Source organism: Mesocricetus auratus, unplaced genomic scaffold (genome assembly GCF_017639785.1).
Source record: "Mesocricetus auratus isolate SY011 unplaced genomic scaffold, BCM_Maur_2.0 Super-Scaffold_100004, whole genome shotgun sequence".
Lineage (NCBI taxonomy): Eukaryota > Metazoa > Chordata > Mammalia > Rodentia > Cricetidae > Mesocricetus > Mesocricetus auratus.
In genome coordinates this window covers 29,630,906-29,645,215 of record NW_024429189.1, presented here as the reverse complement: position 1 = coordinate 29,645,215, position 14,310 = coordinate 29,630,906, and the positions used below count along the sequence as shown (strand labels likewise).

The following is a 14,310-nucleotide window of genomic DNA, read 5'->3' as shown; positions in this document are numbered from 1 at the left end:
CTGGAAATGTAAGGCAAATAAACCAATCCCCCCATCCACCCCTGCCCCAAATTGCTTCTGACCATTGGTGTTTATCATAGCAACAGAAAGCAAAGACAGGTGTGTCACTGGCGGTCTTGAATAGTGGTCCTCTCTCTCTTCTGGGTGGTTTCCTCCTACACCCATACATCCAGGGAGCTGTTACCGGTCCTTAATATGCAACTTACTCACTTACCCACCCTCTCTGGGACTCCTTCCCCTGTCATGCTCTCTCCTACTTTGTCCATCCTTGATTGAACTCTATTTTTAGCAACACATACTGCACCATGGCTTGTGATGTGGTTAAGGGTGTATAAGGCTGGGGGCCAACTATCAAGAAGCCTTCCTTCCTGATTGGTTTTCCTCTGGCAAAGATGTTTTGAAACTGTTGTCTTAAGTGCCGCTTTCTTCCTGGGCCCTTCTGTCTTCTGTAATTGCCTAAAATTTAGCATCTGCTTGCAGCTATCTTCATGTTGGTCTTAAGCTCTTTTTGTCTCTCACACACACTTATAAATATGCTAACAGAAGCCAGGAAGAACACACGGTATAAGAGATGTGCCATATTTATTGGCCTAAAGTTCTTGGTAAACCACCTGGCTGATGGTGGCAGCCTTGGGAGATCCGTTGGAAAGAGTAAAACTATTGGGCTGATTTATGCAGGACTGTAGGCTTGCCATCATAGTGGAGAGACTGCATGACCAGAGAATGTAGTTTCTTAGATGGATCCAAGCAAACTTGACCTCCAGAATCATGCATTGTGGGTAATGTGTGTTTCCTACCATGGATTATTGATGCGTGCTCTCCATTCTTGTCTCCCCCTTCCCAAGCACCACTTTATAATTGTCTAATTGTTTAATCCCTAAGAACGTTCCTCTGTTGTTTAAACTGCTTCTCACATCTGCTACTCGAGGTCTGTGTATTCATCCAATCATGTTGTATTTAACAGTGCAACCCTTAAATTTAGTTTTCTGAATCCCAAGAGCATGATTCTTTACTGTTGACCTTAAAGTAAAGAGGTTTCAAGATGGAGATATAGTTTATCTGTGGGGATTGGCTTTGGTAAGTGTCTTGGAGAATTAAATGTGGAACCCATTGGATAATTTTTTTACAGATGTATGTATTTTTATTTTGTCTGTGTGTATTTATTTACACGGCATGCATGCCTAGTGCTCACCAAGGCCAAAAGAGGGTGTCAGATCCCCAGGAATTACAAGTACTGTCAGTTGTAACCAACCATGTGGGTTCTAGGAACAACCCGGTCCTCTGCAAGAGCAGCAAACACGCTTAATCTCTAAGCCATCTCCCCATCCCCCAGTAGAGAATTTTTATTTTTAGATTTTATTTGAATGGGTAATGTAATATGTGCCCCTCTGCTTTGGCAAGCTTACATTCAAACAAACAAACAAAAAAAACTTAATAATTTGTTGCCTTTTTTCATAATCTTGAGGGACTGCTACCAGCTTTATTTCCAAACAAGGGGCAGCAAAGATAGGAGAACTCAGTTTCATCACCTCATTTGGGGGTAGGGGGGAGTTACAGCTGTAGTATCCATGTGTTGAGGAGGGCTATTCTATACTTCCTCACTTCCTGGACACAGGCCAGTGAGACACTATCCCCCGGTGCTTCGGGTCATCCTGCTCTGATCTACCTGTAAGGACAGTGACTTCCTGGGCAGATTCTTAGTGCTCCATTTCTTCTCCTCCGTTTTCTTTCTCCGCTTGCCTCCACCAGCCTCTATTCCAGTCCAAGTGGGATGGAATCAGCCTGCTGGGGCGCCCTCCCTGACTCCTGTTTGTAGTTCCCTTGAGGTTGACTTTGCTTTGCATCTGGAACGATGGGGAAATAAAGCAGGGAGTGACCATTAGCATCGTATGTAGTGTCCTTACATATGTCTTTTTCATGAAGGCATGATAGTGTACTGTCCCCCCATGGCCCATAACATCTCTCTGCTCTGAGGAACAGTAGAGAAAAGGGAAGTAATTGGCGTTTGAGTGGCAGGGATGGTTGTGTGTGTGTGTGTGTGTGTGTGTGTGTGTGTGTGTGTGTGTGTGTGTGTAACTGCAGAGGGGTGGATTATAACTTTAAATTAGGGTGGGTATTCTGACTGAGATTATCGACATGGTAGTCTTAAAAGAAATCGGAAGCAACATCAAAGGTACATCCTAGGTTTCCTTTTACTTTAAAATGCACTAGAATTCTTAGGGAGGTTCCTAAGTAAAGACCATGGAGTGGGACAGGCATTCCTTGACATATGAGTGACCGGAAGGGATGAGGCAGTACAAATGACAGGTCTTTAGTTTTTAATGGTCTTGGCTGAATTACCATCTATAACAATTACATGCTAACTAATTGACTTTAGTTCACATATAGTTAATGTTGCTTTCCTAAAGGTCTTTTTGCCTTGCGTCAATAAAGAAGACATACCTAGTGTTGTTTGGGGAGGTATAGGACACAAGGACAGAACCTTGGTTACCTTTGGCCTGCTGCCAGTCCTGTGTGAATGAAGAATTCCTAGAGGGTCTTCCTGGCAAGATGGGCATTGCTGCCTTTGCAGAAAGTTCTCCCTGAATACTGTCCACTTGGAAGCCCTCCTGAGTGCTAGAAAGAAATTCTGCTGATATTATCTACTAATGCAGGCAGAGAAAGCCATCTGCTATTACAACCACCTATTTTTTCTCCACTGATTTAATTTTCTGTCAGTTTTTGGCATGCAAATCGTGCAAGTTGGTTTTGTCAACTTAACACAAACCTCTAAGCATATCTTTGAAGAGGACATCTTAATTGAGAAAATGCCTCTGTAAGATTGGCCTGCAGGCAAGTCTGTAGGACATTTTCTTAATTGTTGATTGATTTGAGAAGTCCCAGCCCACTGTGGGCCATGCCACCCCTGGGCAGATGCTCCTGGGGTATAGAAGAAAGCAAGCTGAGCAAGTCAGGAGGAGCAAACCAGTAAGTAAGCAACGTTGGTCTGTGGCAGTGGTTGTCAACCTTCCTAATGCTGCGGCCCTTTAATACAGTTCCTCATGTTGTGGTGACCCCCCAACCTTAAAATTATTTTCGTTGCAACTTCATAACTGTAATTTTGCTACTATGTATCATAATGTAAAGATCTGGGTTTCCTGATGGTCTTAGGCAATCTCTGTGTAAGGGTCATTTAATCCCCCAAAGGGGTCATGATCCACAGGATGAGAACCATTGTTCTATGGCCTCTGCATCAGTTTCTGCCTTGAGTTCATAGTCTAACTTCCTTGGATGATGACTACAAGGTATAAGATGAAATAAACCCTTTCCTGCCCAAGTTGCTTTTGGTCATGGTGTTTATCACAGCAGTAGAAACCCTAACTAAGACACAATTTAAACCCAGATAAATGTTACCATGAAAACTCTATTACCTTGTTTTCCCTACCCCCAGAGAGGCAAGAATTGTGGCCTGTTGTAGAACCTTAGCCAGTGAAAAGCTGGAGGAAGCTGAGATAGACATTGGGCTCTTTGGGGCCGAATGAGCACTAACTATGGCCATCTTTCCACCCACAGGGATCTCTAATTAGACTGTGTTTAAGCTGCTGTGAGCTTCCTGCACAGGGTGTCTTTTCAGACTGCAAGACTGGCTAGGCTTTTTCCTAGGCAGATGTTGAAGGACATCAGTGACAAAACAATTGAGTGAAAGTTATCCCTTTTAAGTTTATTTTATTTTAGTAAATTACCGCTTTGTGCCATCTAGACACATACTCTGTCTACAAGTTGCTTGGGAGTTTATCAAGTTCTGAAGCCATAGTGAAAGAAAGACTCATCAGTGTTTTGTTTGTATTTCAAGCTACAAGCCTAAGTTTAATTTTGCCAAATTTTGTGTCAAATACTCTTAAAATTCTGACTCCAGTTTCCAGCATGACTCCATGTTAGCTTGCAGAAGGCCCATGCAGAATTCATTCTCTCATTTTATTAAACTATCAGTTAAATTGTTTTAGCTGGTTCTTTAAAATACATAGTGGTACATGTTAGTGGAGTAATGTGATGTTCCGATATATTGTCCACTGTGTAATTTTTAAATCAGGATAACCCTCTCTCCTCAAAAATCATTTCTTCATGTTGAAAACTTGCAAAACCCATTCTACCCTTTGAAATGTACAGTTCACTTATGTTATCAGTACGGTGCTGCTATGGAATAGCGCATCAAAGCCTCTTCCTCCCGTTTATCTCTGACTTAGCACTGCGTGACACTTTGCCCAGCTGCCTCCCCCCTGCTCTCCTTGTCCTCTGTAGTCATCATTCTACTCTCAACTTCTGCAAGATCGGCTGTTCCAGATATTACTCATGATTAGCATCATTCCTGTGTCTTATTTAGTTCACTCAACATCTAACCTCTGGTTCCATCTGTGATGTTGTAAATAACAGTGTTATTTTTAGCAGCTAAATAGTATTCCACTGTGTGTATATGTAAACATTTTCTTTACCCATTAGTCACTTAATGAACATTTAGTTTGTTACCTTTGTTGACTTTTATGAATAGTTGGTGATGTAATCCAGGAAGTGTAGACATTGCTCTGACATACTGGTTCCATTTCCTTCAGATGTAGTGTGATTATTGGGTCACATGATAACCCTGTTTGTGTTGATGGCTTTTTTTTTTAATTGCTGTTATTGAATCTCACTCTGTATCCCAGGCTGTCCTCAAACTTTGAGTCCTCCTTCCTCAGGTTCCCAAGAGCTGGGATTATAGATGTGATTACCATGCTAGACTATCATTGTTAACTTTTAAAAGAATCCCCAAAGTATTTTCTGTTGTAGCTGTCAAAATTCCTTCTTTTTGCTGAGTGTAGTGATACATACCTCCAATCCCAGTGCCCGGGAGACACAGCGATCATGAGTTGGAGGCTAGTCTGGGCCTACATAGTGAAACCCTGTTTCACAAAAAGAAGGATTCACTCCTGTTTAATCATTTTTTGCACAGTGTAGAGTTGACCCTAAGGTCATGTGCATGCCAAGTTGTCTCTAAGCTTGTAAACCCCCCCCCCACCGTCTCCCCAGAATCCATTCTTTAGGGGAACAGTTTATAAAGCGGGATTATGTAATCCTTCTTTTTCAAGATAATGGGGCTTTACCTCCACTGGTTCTCTGTGTGCTAATTAGAGTAACCCACAGGCACCTTTTACTCTGGCATAGCAGAGTCCCACTGCAAGACAGCGAGAATTCGGTAATTAGGTTGCAAGAGGATGGGCACAGAAAGTCGTGGAAGAGGTGGAACGTGCTTGGAAGCTACGAAGAGTGTTTGGAGGTTCTGACTTTGCTGTCTGGCAGATCCCAGTTCAGAACGCAGCCCTGCCACCTGCTAACCGCGTGGCACCTGCTCCTCAGACTCAGTTTCCCAATCTGTGTGTTGAGAGAACAGTGCTGTGCCTGTGTATCAGGTGGGTTAAACTGAAAGCAGGTCGCGCACGCAGCACTTAACAAAGGGATGATTCTTTACGCTATTAGTACTCATACTGTCCAGACCATTACCAGTCCTTTCTGAATACTTAGGGGTAAGGGCTATTGGATTTGGATTTGGGGCCTTAAACATGCGTACTGTACTGTTCTCATTTGGAGGTGATGTTTTTAAAGTCAGTGAACTCTATTTTTCTTTTTATGGCACCAGGAATTGAACACAGATCCCTTGAACAAGCCTGCTGCTACGCTGAATTCCCATCCCAGATACAGCGAGTTCTAAAGTTAATCTTTAATCTAAAGTTCTCTATACTTTTTTTAAATACCTAAAATCCTTTCATTCTCTCTCAGGCATTTGTGTCTGTCTTCAGCTAGCTCTGGGAAGTGTTGATATTTAGGTTAAATTTAACTTGAACTTCGTGCTGTAGAGGAGTCCCCCGACTCATGGTTCTCCTCATGTGAATTTGGGACCCTCTTGTCTGTCCTTTCTGGAATCTGAACTCTGGGCAGTCCTGTGCCCTAATAGTCAGCCCAACAGGAAGCTCCGGGTTCCTCACCTACTTCCCTTGCTGAGAAAGTATTGTTACAATAAATCTGGATGAGTGTCAGATATCATAGCATAAACCAGTTAGAAATTCAGAAGTTCAGACTATGGATCTCTTCCCTCTATCAACAGTAAATACATAAGGAAATACCTACTTTTACTTCCAAAGAGTCCCCTAATTAATGATAACCCAGGTGTTTCTTCTAATCAGAACAAGTCCACACCCAGCATGCCCCATAAGAAGCAGGCAAGATTAGGGCTAGCATGGACCCAATCTTGGGATGCAGTCTTTAGAATGTTTGCTAGTACACATGCTTTCCCCTGCTGGGTTCTCACAGAGAAACTAGGATCTGGCAGAGGACCGAACCACAGCTCTTTTCTACTTCTCCAGGTGTCATCCCTGGGGTGAAACATTATTTTACCCACGACTCTGTATGTTAGGCAAATGCTCTGCCTCTTAATTACAAGCCTGGCCCTTCATCCCTGTAAGATGAACTTTTCTTTGGGCTGCCTGAAGATAAATAATGACATGGAGAAGTATTAACTATGAAAGCTCGGCCTTGTTTTCTACTAGCTCTTATAACTTAAATTAACCTATTTCTGTTCATCTATGTTCGGTCACCTACCACCCATCCTGCCTCCTCTGCGTCTCCTGGTGTCTTCTCTGTGTGCCTAGATTCAACCCTAGTTCCTCTCTTTGCCTGGAAGACCTTCCTGTTCTCCCCACCAAAGCTATTTAGCAATCAGCAATACACCTTCACACGATGTACAAATATCCCACGACATATCCCCAGTGTCATTCGGTAGCAACGTCCTCTGTCCTGCAGTTAATACCAGTCACCTTGTGCTCTGGGGTGGTATGTTAGGCACTGATCACATGACATTTAAGAGAGAATTCAGGCTTACCTGCTTCTGTCTGTGATTACAGGCTGTCTTGTCAGCCAGAAGCTTGGGAGATGAGGGCTAATGAGTTCACCTTTCTAATATCTCTAATACAGCTCTGAGAAGAAGAGCGAATAGGTAAATGGAAATACTGAGAGACGAGACAGAAGAAAGAAAGGTGGATCTTTGTGTGACACCTGTGGCAGAGCAGGGACAGGGCTGAGTAGTTGGGGCTTTTTGTTTGTTTGTTTGTTTGGTTTTATACCTAGAAACTGGTGTATTTTAGTCCTGAGAGAAAAGCCAGTGGTGCGCATACAGTATGTGAGTTCATTTGCCCATGAAAGGCATGAATCACATGGGTTGGAAGGGTGTGATCTCAGGCAGGGCAGTTTGGGATTTGGATTGAGCAATACCAATAGTCCCCGTTCAAGTTCAGCTCCTAGGAAGTAGAATTTCCTCACTATTTGTTTATTCTTCTAGGTACTCCCTTTCTAAAAGAGTCTCTTTAGATGACGTAGTATTTGCATGACAACTTAACTGGAACCCTGAACAGAGGGAAAGAGTTACTAAGTGTTCAGCTTAAGATGGGGAATTCGAATGCCTTGGCAGAAACTAGGTACAGAGCTAGGAGTCTGCAGGGGGCACCCAAAATTTCTGGCAAGATAAACGAGAGTATATTTATTGTATGTCTCCATTAACATTTTCTGCTGTGGAGTTTAGTGTTTCTTCTACTTGCCTTACATTTTTGTCTGTAATAGTAAATGCCTGACATCAATATTTTGAAATCTTTGTTGAGTGTCTAGCAAGTATCTAAGTTTGCGTGTTCCAGCTTTTTGTGTAAGTGCTGCTCTTAGCTTAATATGTTTATCACTTAGAAAATATAAAGGAGACTGCTCCTGCCTTCCTGCGCATTGTCTGTGAGGACAGTTTGGGTTCTACTCACTGTCCTCAGACTGAACACTTTAACTTCCTCAAAAGTCTTGCATGGGGGAGAGGGGCAGAGAGCTGGGGCTTCCTTCTACAAGCTCATGGAGCAGCAGTATGTGGTATGTGTATTTCAGACATTCTTCCTAGGTGGCTGCTGACTGGAGAACCAAGCCTGAGAAGCCCCTGGCTGCAGGCTTTGCAAGATAGCTCCTGGGAAGGTTTCCAGCTGCCACAGCATCCTCCCAGAGGTTAAAGCTCACAAGGTCAGCCAGGGTGAAAGGCAGCTAGTGGTAAATCTCATCCAAATGTCTCCATGAAGCCACAGGTCTAGCTTAGAAGATTGAGGCTGTGGGTGTAGCTCAAAGCTTCTTATATATTAAGAGCGATTTGTTTGTAATGAGTATTGTAAACAACATAATCAGCTACGTTACGTTCAGATGCTCTTCAGAATCTGGAAGCCTTTGCAAAAGCTTAGAGATTTCTAAATTACTACATATTAAGGTGACGATATCTTGTAACTTTGAGTTACAGGGAATGTGTTCCTTAAAATATGTGAACAAATGGATTATCCATAAATGTATCCACATTTCAGGTGTTGCTGAGTAAAATTCTTTAATTTCATGTTAAAAGAAGGGTTTTCTGGTTTTTCTTCATGTCTTAAAATGAATAGATTTTTTTCTGCCTTCAAGTTAAATTTTACATCACAGTAGTTCAGGATAATCTGTTTACTCTCTGTCTTCCTTCCTTCTGTCCGTCCGTCTGTCCATCCATCTGTCAGTCTGTCCATCCATAGCTCACATAGCCTCTGAGTGGTGCTTGACCCGTTACCTCTGCTCTGACACACTCTGGTTTTTGCTTTGCAGCAGTCTCTGGTCCCAGCTCACCCCATGGCCCCTCCCAGTCCCAGCACCACCAGCAGTAATAACAACAGTAGCAGCAGTAGCAACTCAGGATGGGATCAGTTGAGCAAGACAAACCTCTACATTCGAGGCCTGCCCCCCAACACCACTGATCAAGACCTGGTGAAGCTCTGTCAACCGTGAGTATAATTGCTCTGAGTTCCTTAGTTGCTGTAGACTTCCTTGATCATAGCCATAGAGGATATAAGTTGTGTTATAGGAAATTGGCATATGGTAAATACATAAGACCTCTAAGTGCTAAAGGCTTGGGCATTTTCTTGTATTCACATGTGCTTCTAGAATGCTTACATAGAGATGAAGTTATAGCATTCTCTTGATAAAATTTGACTTGGCATTTGAGAAGTAAAATAGGAATTTTAAGAAACATTGATGGCTAGGTTCTTTCTAAGAGTACTCATCTCTCATGGAAGCCTTCGAGGGACCCATCAATCCTGTAAGAGAAACCAGCTGAAACTATTTGTCAGAAAGTAATTAACAAGCTAACCTCATCTTGAGTGTGTGTTGACTCTGGGTTCCTGATGGGGTCCTTCTATTTTCACGAGCACCTGGAGCTCTGTGGTACAGATCATTTACCTGTTTCCCTTTGGAAATAAGAACATCTCCACTTCCTGTGTCTTAAGAGAAGAGTGCATGTGCATCGGGTTCAAAGTACATTTGCATTTTCTGCTAATGTGGATGAGTAGAATACAAATGTCTTATTTCATCTCGATTACATTATCATAGCTAAGTAACAAAGTACTAATTTAAACTCAAGAGCCAAAAGTACCTTTGAGAGCACAGATCATTGTGGAAAGAGTAAAACATCAGATGGCATTGAGCAATAAATGCTTGCACATAACAGCACTTTGTATTTATCCTGGGATATTAATGGTCTTTTACAAAAGGAAATGTGCATAACTGCATTCTGCTAGAGAATGTCACCTGTTCCCTTCAAAATGTCTTGTTTGACAGCAACTCTAGTCCTGGGTAAAGCTCAGATTCATAATTCTTTTTTTTTTTGAAGGGGGAAAACATTCAAAACTAATGAGGCTAAAGCTACCTTCTGTCTGGCCTTGGCTTGCTTTGTTCTGAGAAGCAGGGTGGGGTGATAGGTGGTGTTACTCTAGGCTCTCAAGGACTGTGTAAAAGGCCATCTCCATCATGCTGAGTAGCTCATGCCTTTTCCTTATCGCCCTTCCTGCCAAGTCCTCCTGGACTGGGAGAGTACAGTCATGTCCCACACTGGGGTCTGATCTGAAAGGAAGTCCAGCTCTTGAGAGTTTGTCGGGCCTGATTGGAGACAGAGGGAACTCTGCCAAGCATGCCCTGCCCGCCTTAGCCATCATGACCACGGATAGGCCTTTTGCTGTCTTGTCTGTGGCTGGCCTTTCATTGGCATCTTCTAATGCTTCTGCAGCATAATTCCAGGTAGATAGAGCGCCATAGTCTAAGAAGCTAAAATTGTACCGTAGGAACAAGGGGGAACAAGTCTGTCTTGAGGTATAAAAGAAGAGGATTTCAGAAGGAAACTGTTCCTCAGTTGGCTTTAAGTTACATAAGAGTTGATGTCAAGAAGACACTACAGGAACCGTAAAATAATAGGTCTGTATGCCATGCTTTGCAAACCGGAAATATACTTGAAAAATTGGGTCAATTCTTTCCTATTGAACCAAATCATTTTCTAAAATTGATGGACTACGGTCATAGCACCCTGAATGTGCCTGATGTCATCTAAAAATGATAGAATACATTATCATTTTTCCTAGACCACTTATTCCACTTTTGTTGTCGGTATCATTGATGTGTGTAGGTTTCCTTAATACGTGTAACCATTATTCCCTTTGCTGTTACCATTAGTAGCAGGAACTGAGCCATCCTCCCCATGCCTTGTCATTTATAAATGAAGGCTCTTGCAAGATCCCAAGTTGAATATGAAATGCTAGTGATCATTTTGGCAGCTGTATCTGTGGAGGCAAGAAACAACACTGATAGGGAATGCTGCCTCAAAACCCACTGTCCTCTTCATTCTACTTCACACAGGGGATTGAGTTAATACAGGGTCTTACTTGCTGATCCTGTGTGTCTTCCAGTATAGAGAAAGATACACAGGGACACCTGTGCGCGAAACTTGTTCCTCATGAAGCATAACTAGTTGGTGACTTGGAAGTGATGCAAACTTTATGACAAAGTGACCTACTCTGAGACCTAGGAAGTTCTGTGAGCATAGAGATGATAGAAAAGCATAGGAAGCTTGGCAGGAAGGGCAGCTCAACCATGCCTCAGAATAGGGGGGAACCATTTTAGAAGTGCAAACATAGCACTGATGGCAAATTGACCGGCGGCCAGGGGCTAATCACAGTTGAAATAAATAATTCATTTTTTTCTCTGAAGCTTGGGTCTGTACCAGTTGTCTGAAAATGGAAAAAGATGCCAAGAACGTTTGTTCCATACAGAATAATGCATGGAGCCTAGAATCAAGTATGACAAAGATTTTATACGCCGGAGAGGAAGACAAAGTAGGTTTTGGAAGTATAACATGGAAAAGCTGGCTAGTTAGGAGAACTGACAATGGAAAGGTAAATGCTGTGATGTTAAGAGCCCTGGTGGTAAAAGTCAGCCTCCTTAATTCAGAACTCGTGACACTGGGTGATATAAACCACCATGGTCAGGAGGGAAGAGGGCGTGAGCCATAGGTAGCACTTAAAGCAGTGAGTTTAGGCACCTGAACACCAGTCAGGAAGACTGGATTCTGGGCATGGCAGTTATGGTCAAGTGATGTGGACTATGAGTAGATGTAACTATAGGAGTACTTTAGGAAAGACACCAGCAAGTTCTAGATAGCCTCTAAATTGGGAGGTGTAGGTAGAAATGTAGGGAGCTTGTAAGTGTTCCTGGCTGCCGGGGGTTCCTCCGTTTCTACAAGCCGATATATCAAAAAGACTCCATCAGTGCGGAGGCCCATCATGTTTAGGAGATGAAATGGCCCCTGTAGAGAAAGGACCACTCTGTTAACACCTAGCCACAGATAGTCTTGATTCTCCCCATTTCCCGAAACCAAACCAACCAAATATCAGTTTGAGTGTTCTGATATATATCAATGATAGTTCTTCCATCTCCTGGGCCTGAGCTGAGTTGTTAGTAGAATTCCAGGGGCTCCCCTCCTCATGTGTTCAGGTCCTCAGCTGCCCGGGCCTTGCCCTTGTTCCTGTGTCATATTGTCATATTGGCACTGTTGCCCATCTCTGTTCGAGTCTTGACCGCTTTCATTTCTGTGTCCTCTGCTGGTCACTCTGTTACAGCAGGGCTCCGCACTCTCAACTAACCGTACACTTTCTGCTTAAATATCTTATCTGAGCCCCAAGTTCACTGTTCTTAACCTCAGCACTGTGGCTTGTCCAATTGACTTTCTCCACTACAAGGCCTTGAAGTTGTTCCCGACCACCTCCTATTATTGCCCCTCGGTCTTCAAGTAACTTCTCCCTTCTCATCAAGTAACATTGGGCATTTCCTTCCCAGCTTGCTGTGGTGTGACAGGAAAGAACATTTGCTCTGATTGTCACCTTACCTAAAATTTCTCTCCACTTTCCCCCTCAGTTCTACCAGGCCACGGTCAGGTTTTCCCTGCCTTCTTCATGCTTGGGCCATGCTGAGAACTGTGGGCCTACTTTACTTCCTGTAATCTCCACTCCCTGTCTGCGTTATTGACATACAGTCCTGCTGTCCACATGCCTCTTATACAGTTCCACAGCATGTCTCACGCTAATAGTGTCTTATCTCTGCAGATTCCTCGCCTAGCTTAGGAAAACATAGCCAGGGCTGCAAGCTTTTTCAACTCTAGTGCGATCTACTACGACAGGGCTAGGCAGATATCTAGTGTTTCTGTCCATAGTCTGAAAAGTAGGTCAAGCATTGCTTTCATTGCAGAGTTGTTATAAAAGACAATTGGAATCTAGGTTATAGCTATTTCCCCTGTTAGTGTGTTTGGGACAAGAAGGATTTTGTGTTTTGGGCCTTGGGAATATCTTTATATGTGCAATGAGATATCACAGGAAAGGGCCTCGAGTCTACGCACAGCATTTAGTTATGTTTCCTATAAACATATACACACACCAAGGAAGTAACTTTATACAGTGTTTTCCATATTTTGGCTATGACATACCACATACCATTAGATGTGGGATTTTCTGCTGTGGTGTAATGTCTGTGTGAAAAAAAAAATAGATTTGGCCCACTTTGGAGTAGTGAAAGAACCTATAACAGGAAGATAGCCAATCCAGCCCCTGGAGCATTGGTGTCATCAAGCAAATATTAATCCTTCTTGTTGTCAAAATGCTGCTGGGAAAAGCTGTAAGTATATAATCTTCCATTCAGACAAGAACCCCATTTTGAAAGCTGGGGGAGCCAAGGAAGTAGTTTGAATAAACATAACTTAAGCTTCTTCTTCCTTCGGGCTTCTGTTGGGGTACTTGTAGATGGCTGGTTTCAGGGTCACACATCCTTCCTCGTTCCTTCCTGGTTATTATTTTTACTACGGCATGGGAAATTTTCCATTTTGTTCACACTCTTGTTTAGAAGATTTACAAACTGTTTTTGAAGTTGTGTATGGTGGTCTGCCCCTGTCAGCCCAGCATTTGGAACCCCCAGCAGGGGTTCAAGGCCAGCCTGGGCTACAGTGAGATTGTCTCAAGCCAACTAAACAAACCAATATAAACAGTATTAGTGTGCACAGTTTGTTGCATAGTGCATCCTGATTTCCGGTAGAGGCCAAGGCCAACTGTCTGGGAGGTTGTTGCAGCTCCAGGTTCTGTTGCATGGTCCAGGGAGTGCAGCATCTCAAGGAGCCATTTGAGCTGATGGGCATTCTGTGGATTTCTAAGAGTGTTCCTAACCCTCCCACTTTGCTTTTCTTCTTCCTAAACCTGCCCGTCTCTTTCCTTCATTCAGTAGCACTCTAATTTGTTTTCAGTGTAGTAAAACACCATGTTTTATCTAAGCATGGAACTAAATCTGTCTTCTGATTTGCCAGTCTGTTACTAATCAAAAGGGTCATCTGAAATATAACAAATTTCACTGGTCCTGATACCCAATGCACTTTGATTGCCTCTCTCTTTGCTTTTGGTTCCTACAAGTTTTCCTGGTTATCTAAATAAAGTGCAGTTCTTTGAAAGTGAGTTAGAAAAGCAAGACAGGCCATCAGAAGTAGGCAGAAACAGCCAGTTATCATTTGAGAAAGAACTAAGTCAACATTTTGTCCTGTGGCACCACATGAGAGAATCAGAGAGAAACTCAGGTTCACATGATATGAGGGCATGGAGTAGCTTCAGGAATGAAGACAGCATTTGGGCCTCAAATGAACACAGAACATGTCAGGAAGGGTAACTTCTGACGCCCCTCAGTCTCCAAGAAGAGTTCCAGAGGTAGGAGAATGCTGGGAGTTTAAAATGCAGAGGAAGAAAGAAAGGAGGCTTATAGCTGCTGGATACTCTGCAGTGTTTGCTAGCTACCTAGTGAGTGAGAAAAACCCTTTCCCCATCTTCAATTCATATAAGCTTATGATGGAGAGAGAAAAATGAGGGGTGGGTGACTCTGTGGGGACAGAGCTGGAGTAAGGTCTGCTAG

At 43.0% G+C, this 14,310-nt stretch overlaps 1 protein-coding gene across 13 annotated transcripts in view; it reads left to right on the top strand.

The window, feature by feature from the left end:
- The window catches only part of Rbms1 (RNA binding motif single stranded interacting protein 1), a 210,195-nt gene that overhangs the window by 115,129 nt on the left and 80,756 nt on the right, over positions 1-14,310 (top strand). For all 13 annotated transcript variants that reach the window (XM_040745435.1, XM_005068999.4, XM_021226578.2 and 10 more), the window contains one exon: positions 8,656-8,831. In XM_040745435.1, the coding sequence (XP_040601369.1) occupies positions 8,656-8,831 (176 nt within the window). The remainder of the gene's footprint in view (positions 1-8,655; positions 8,832-14,310) is intronic.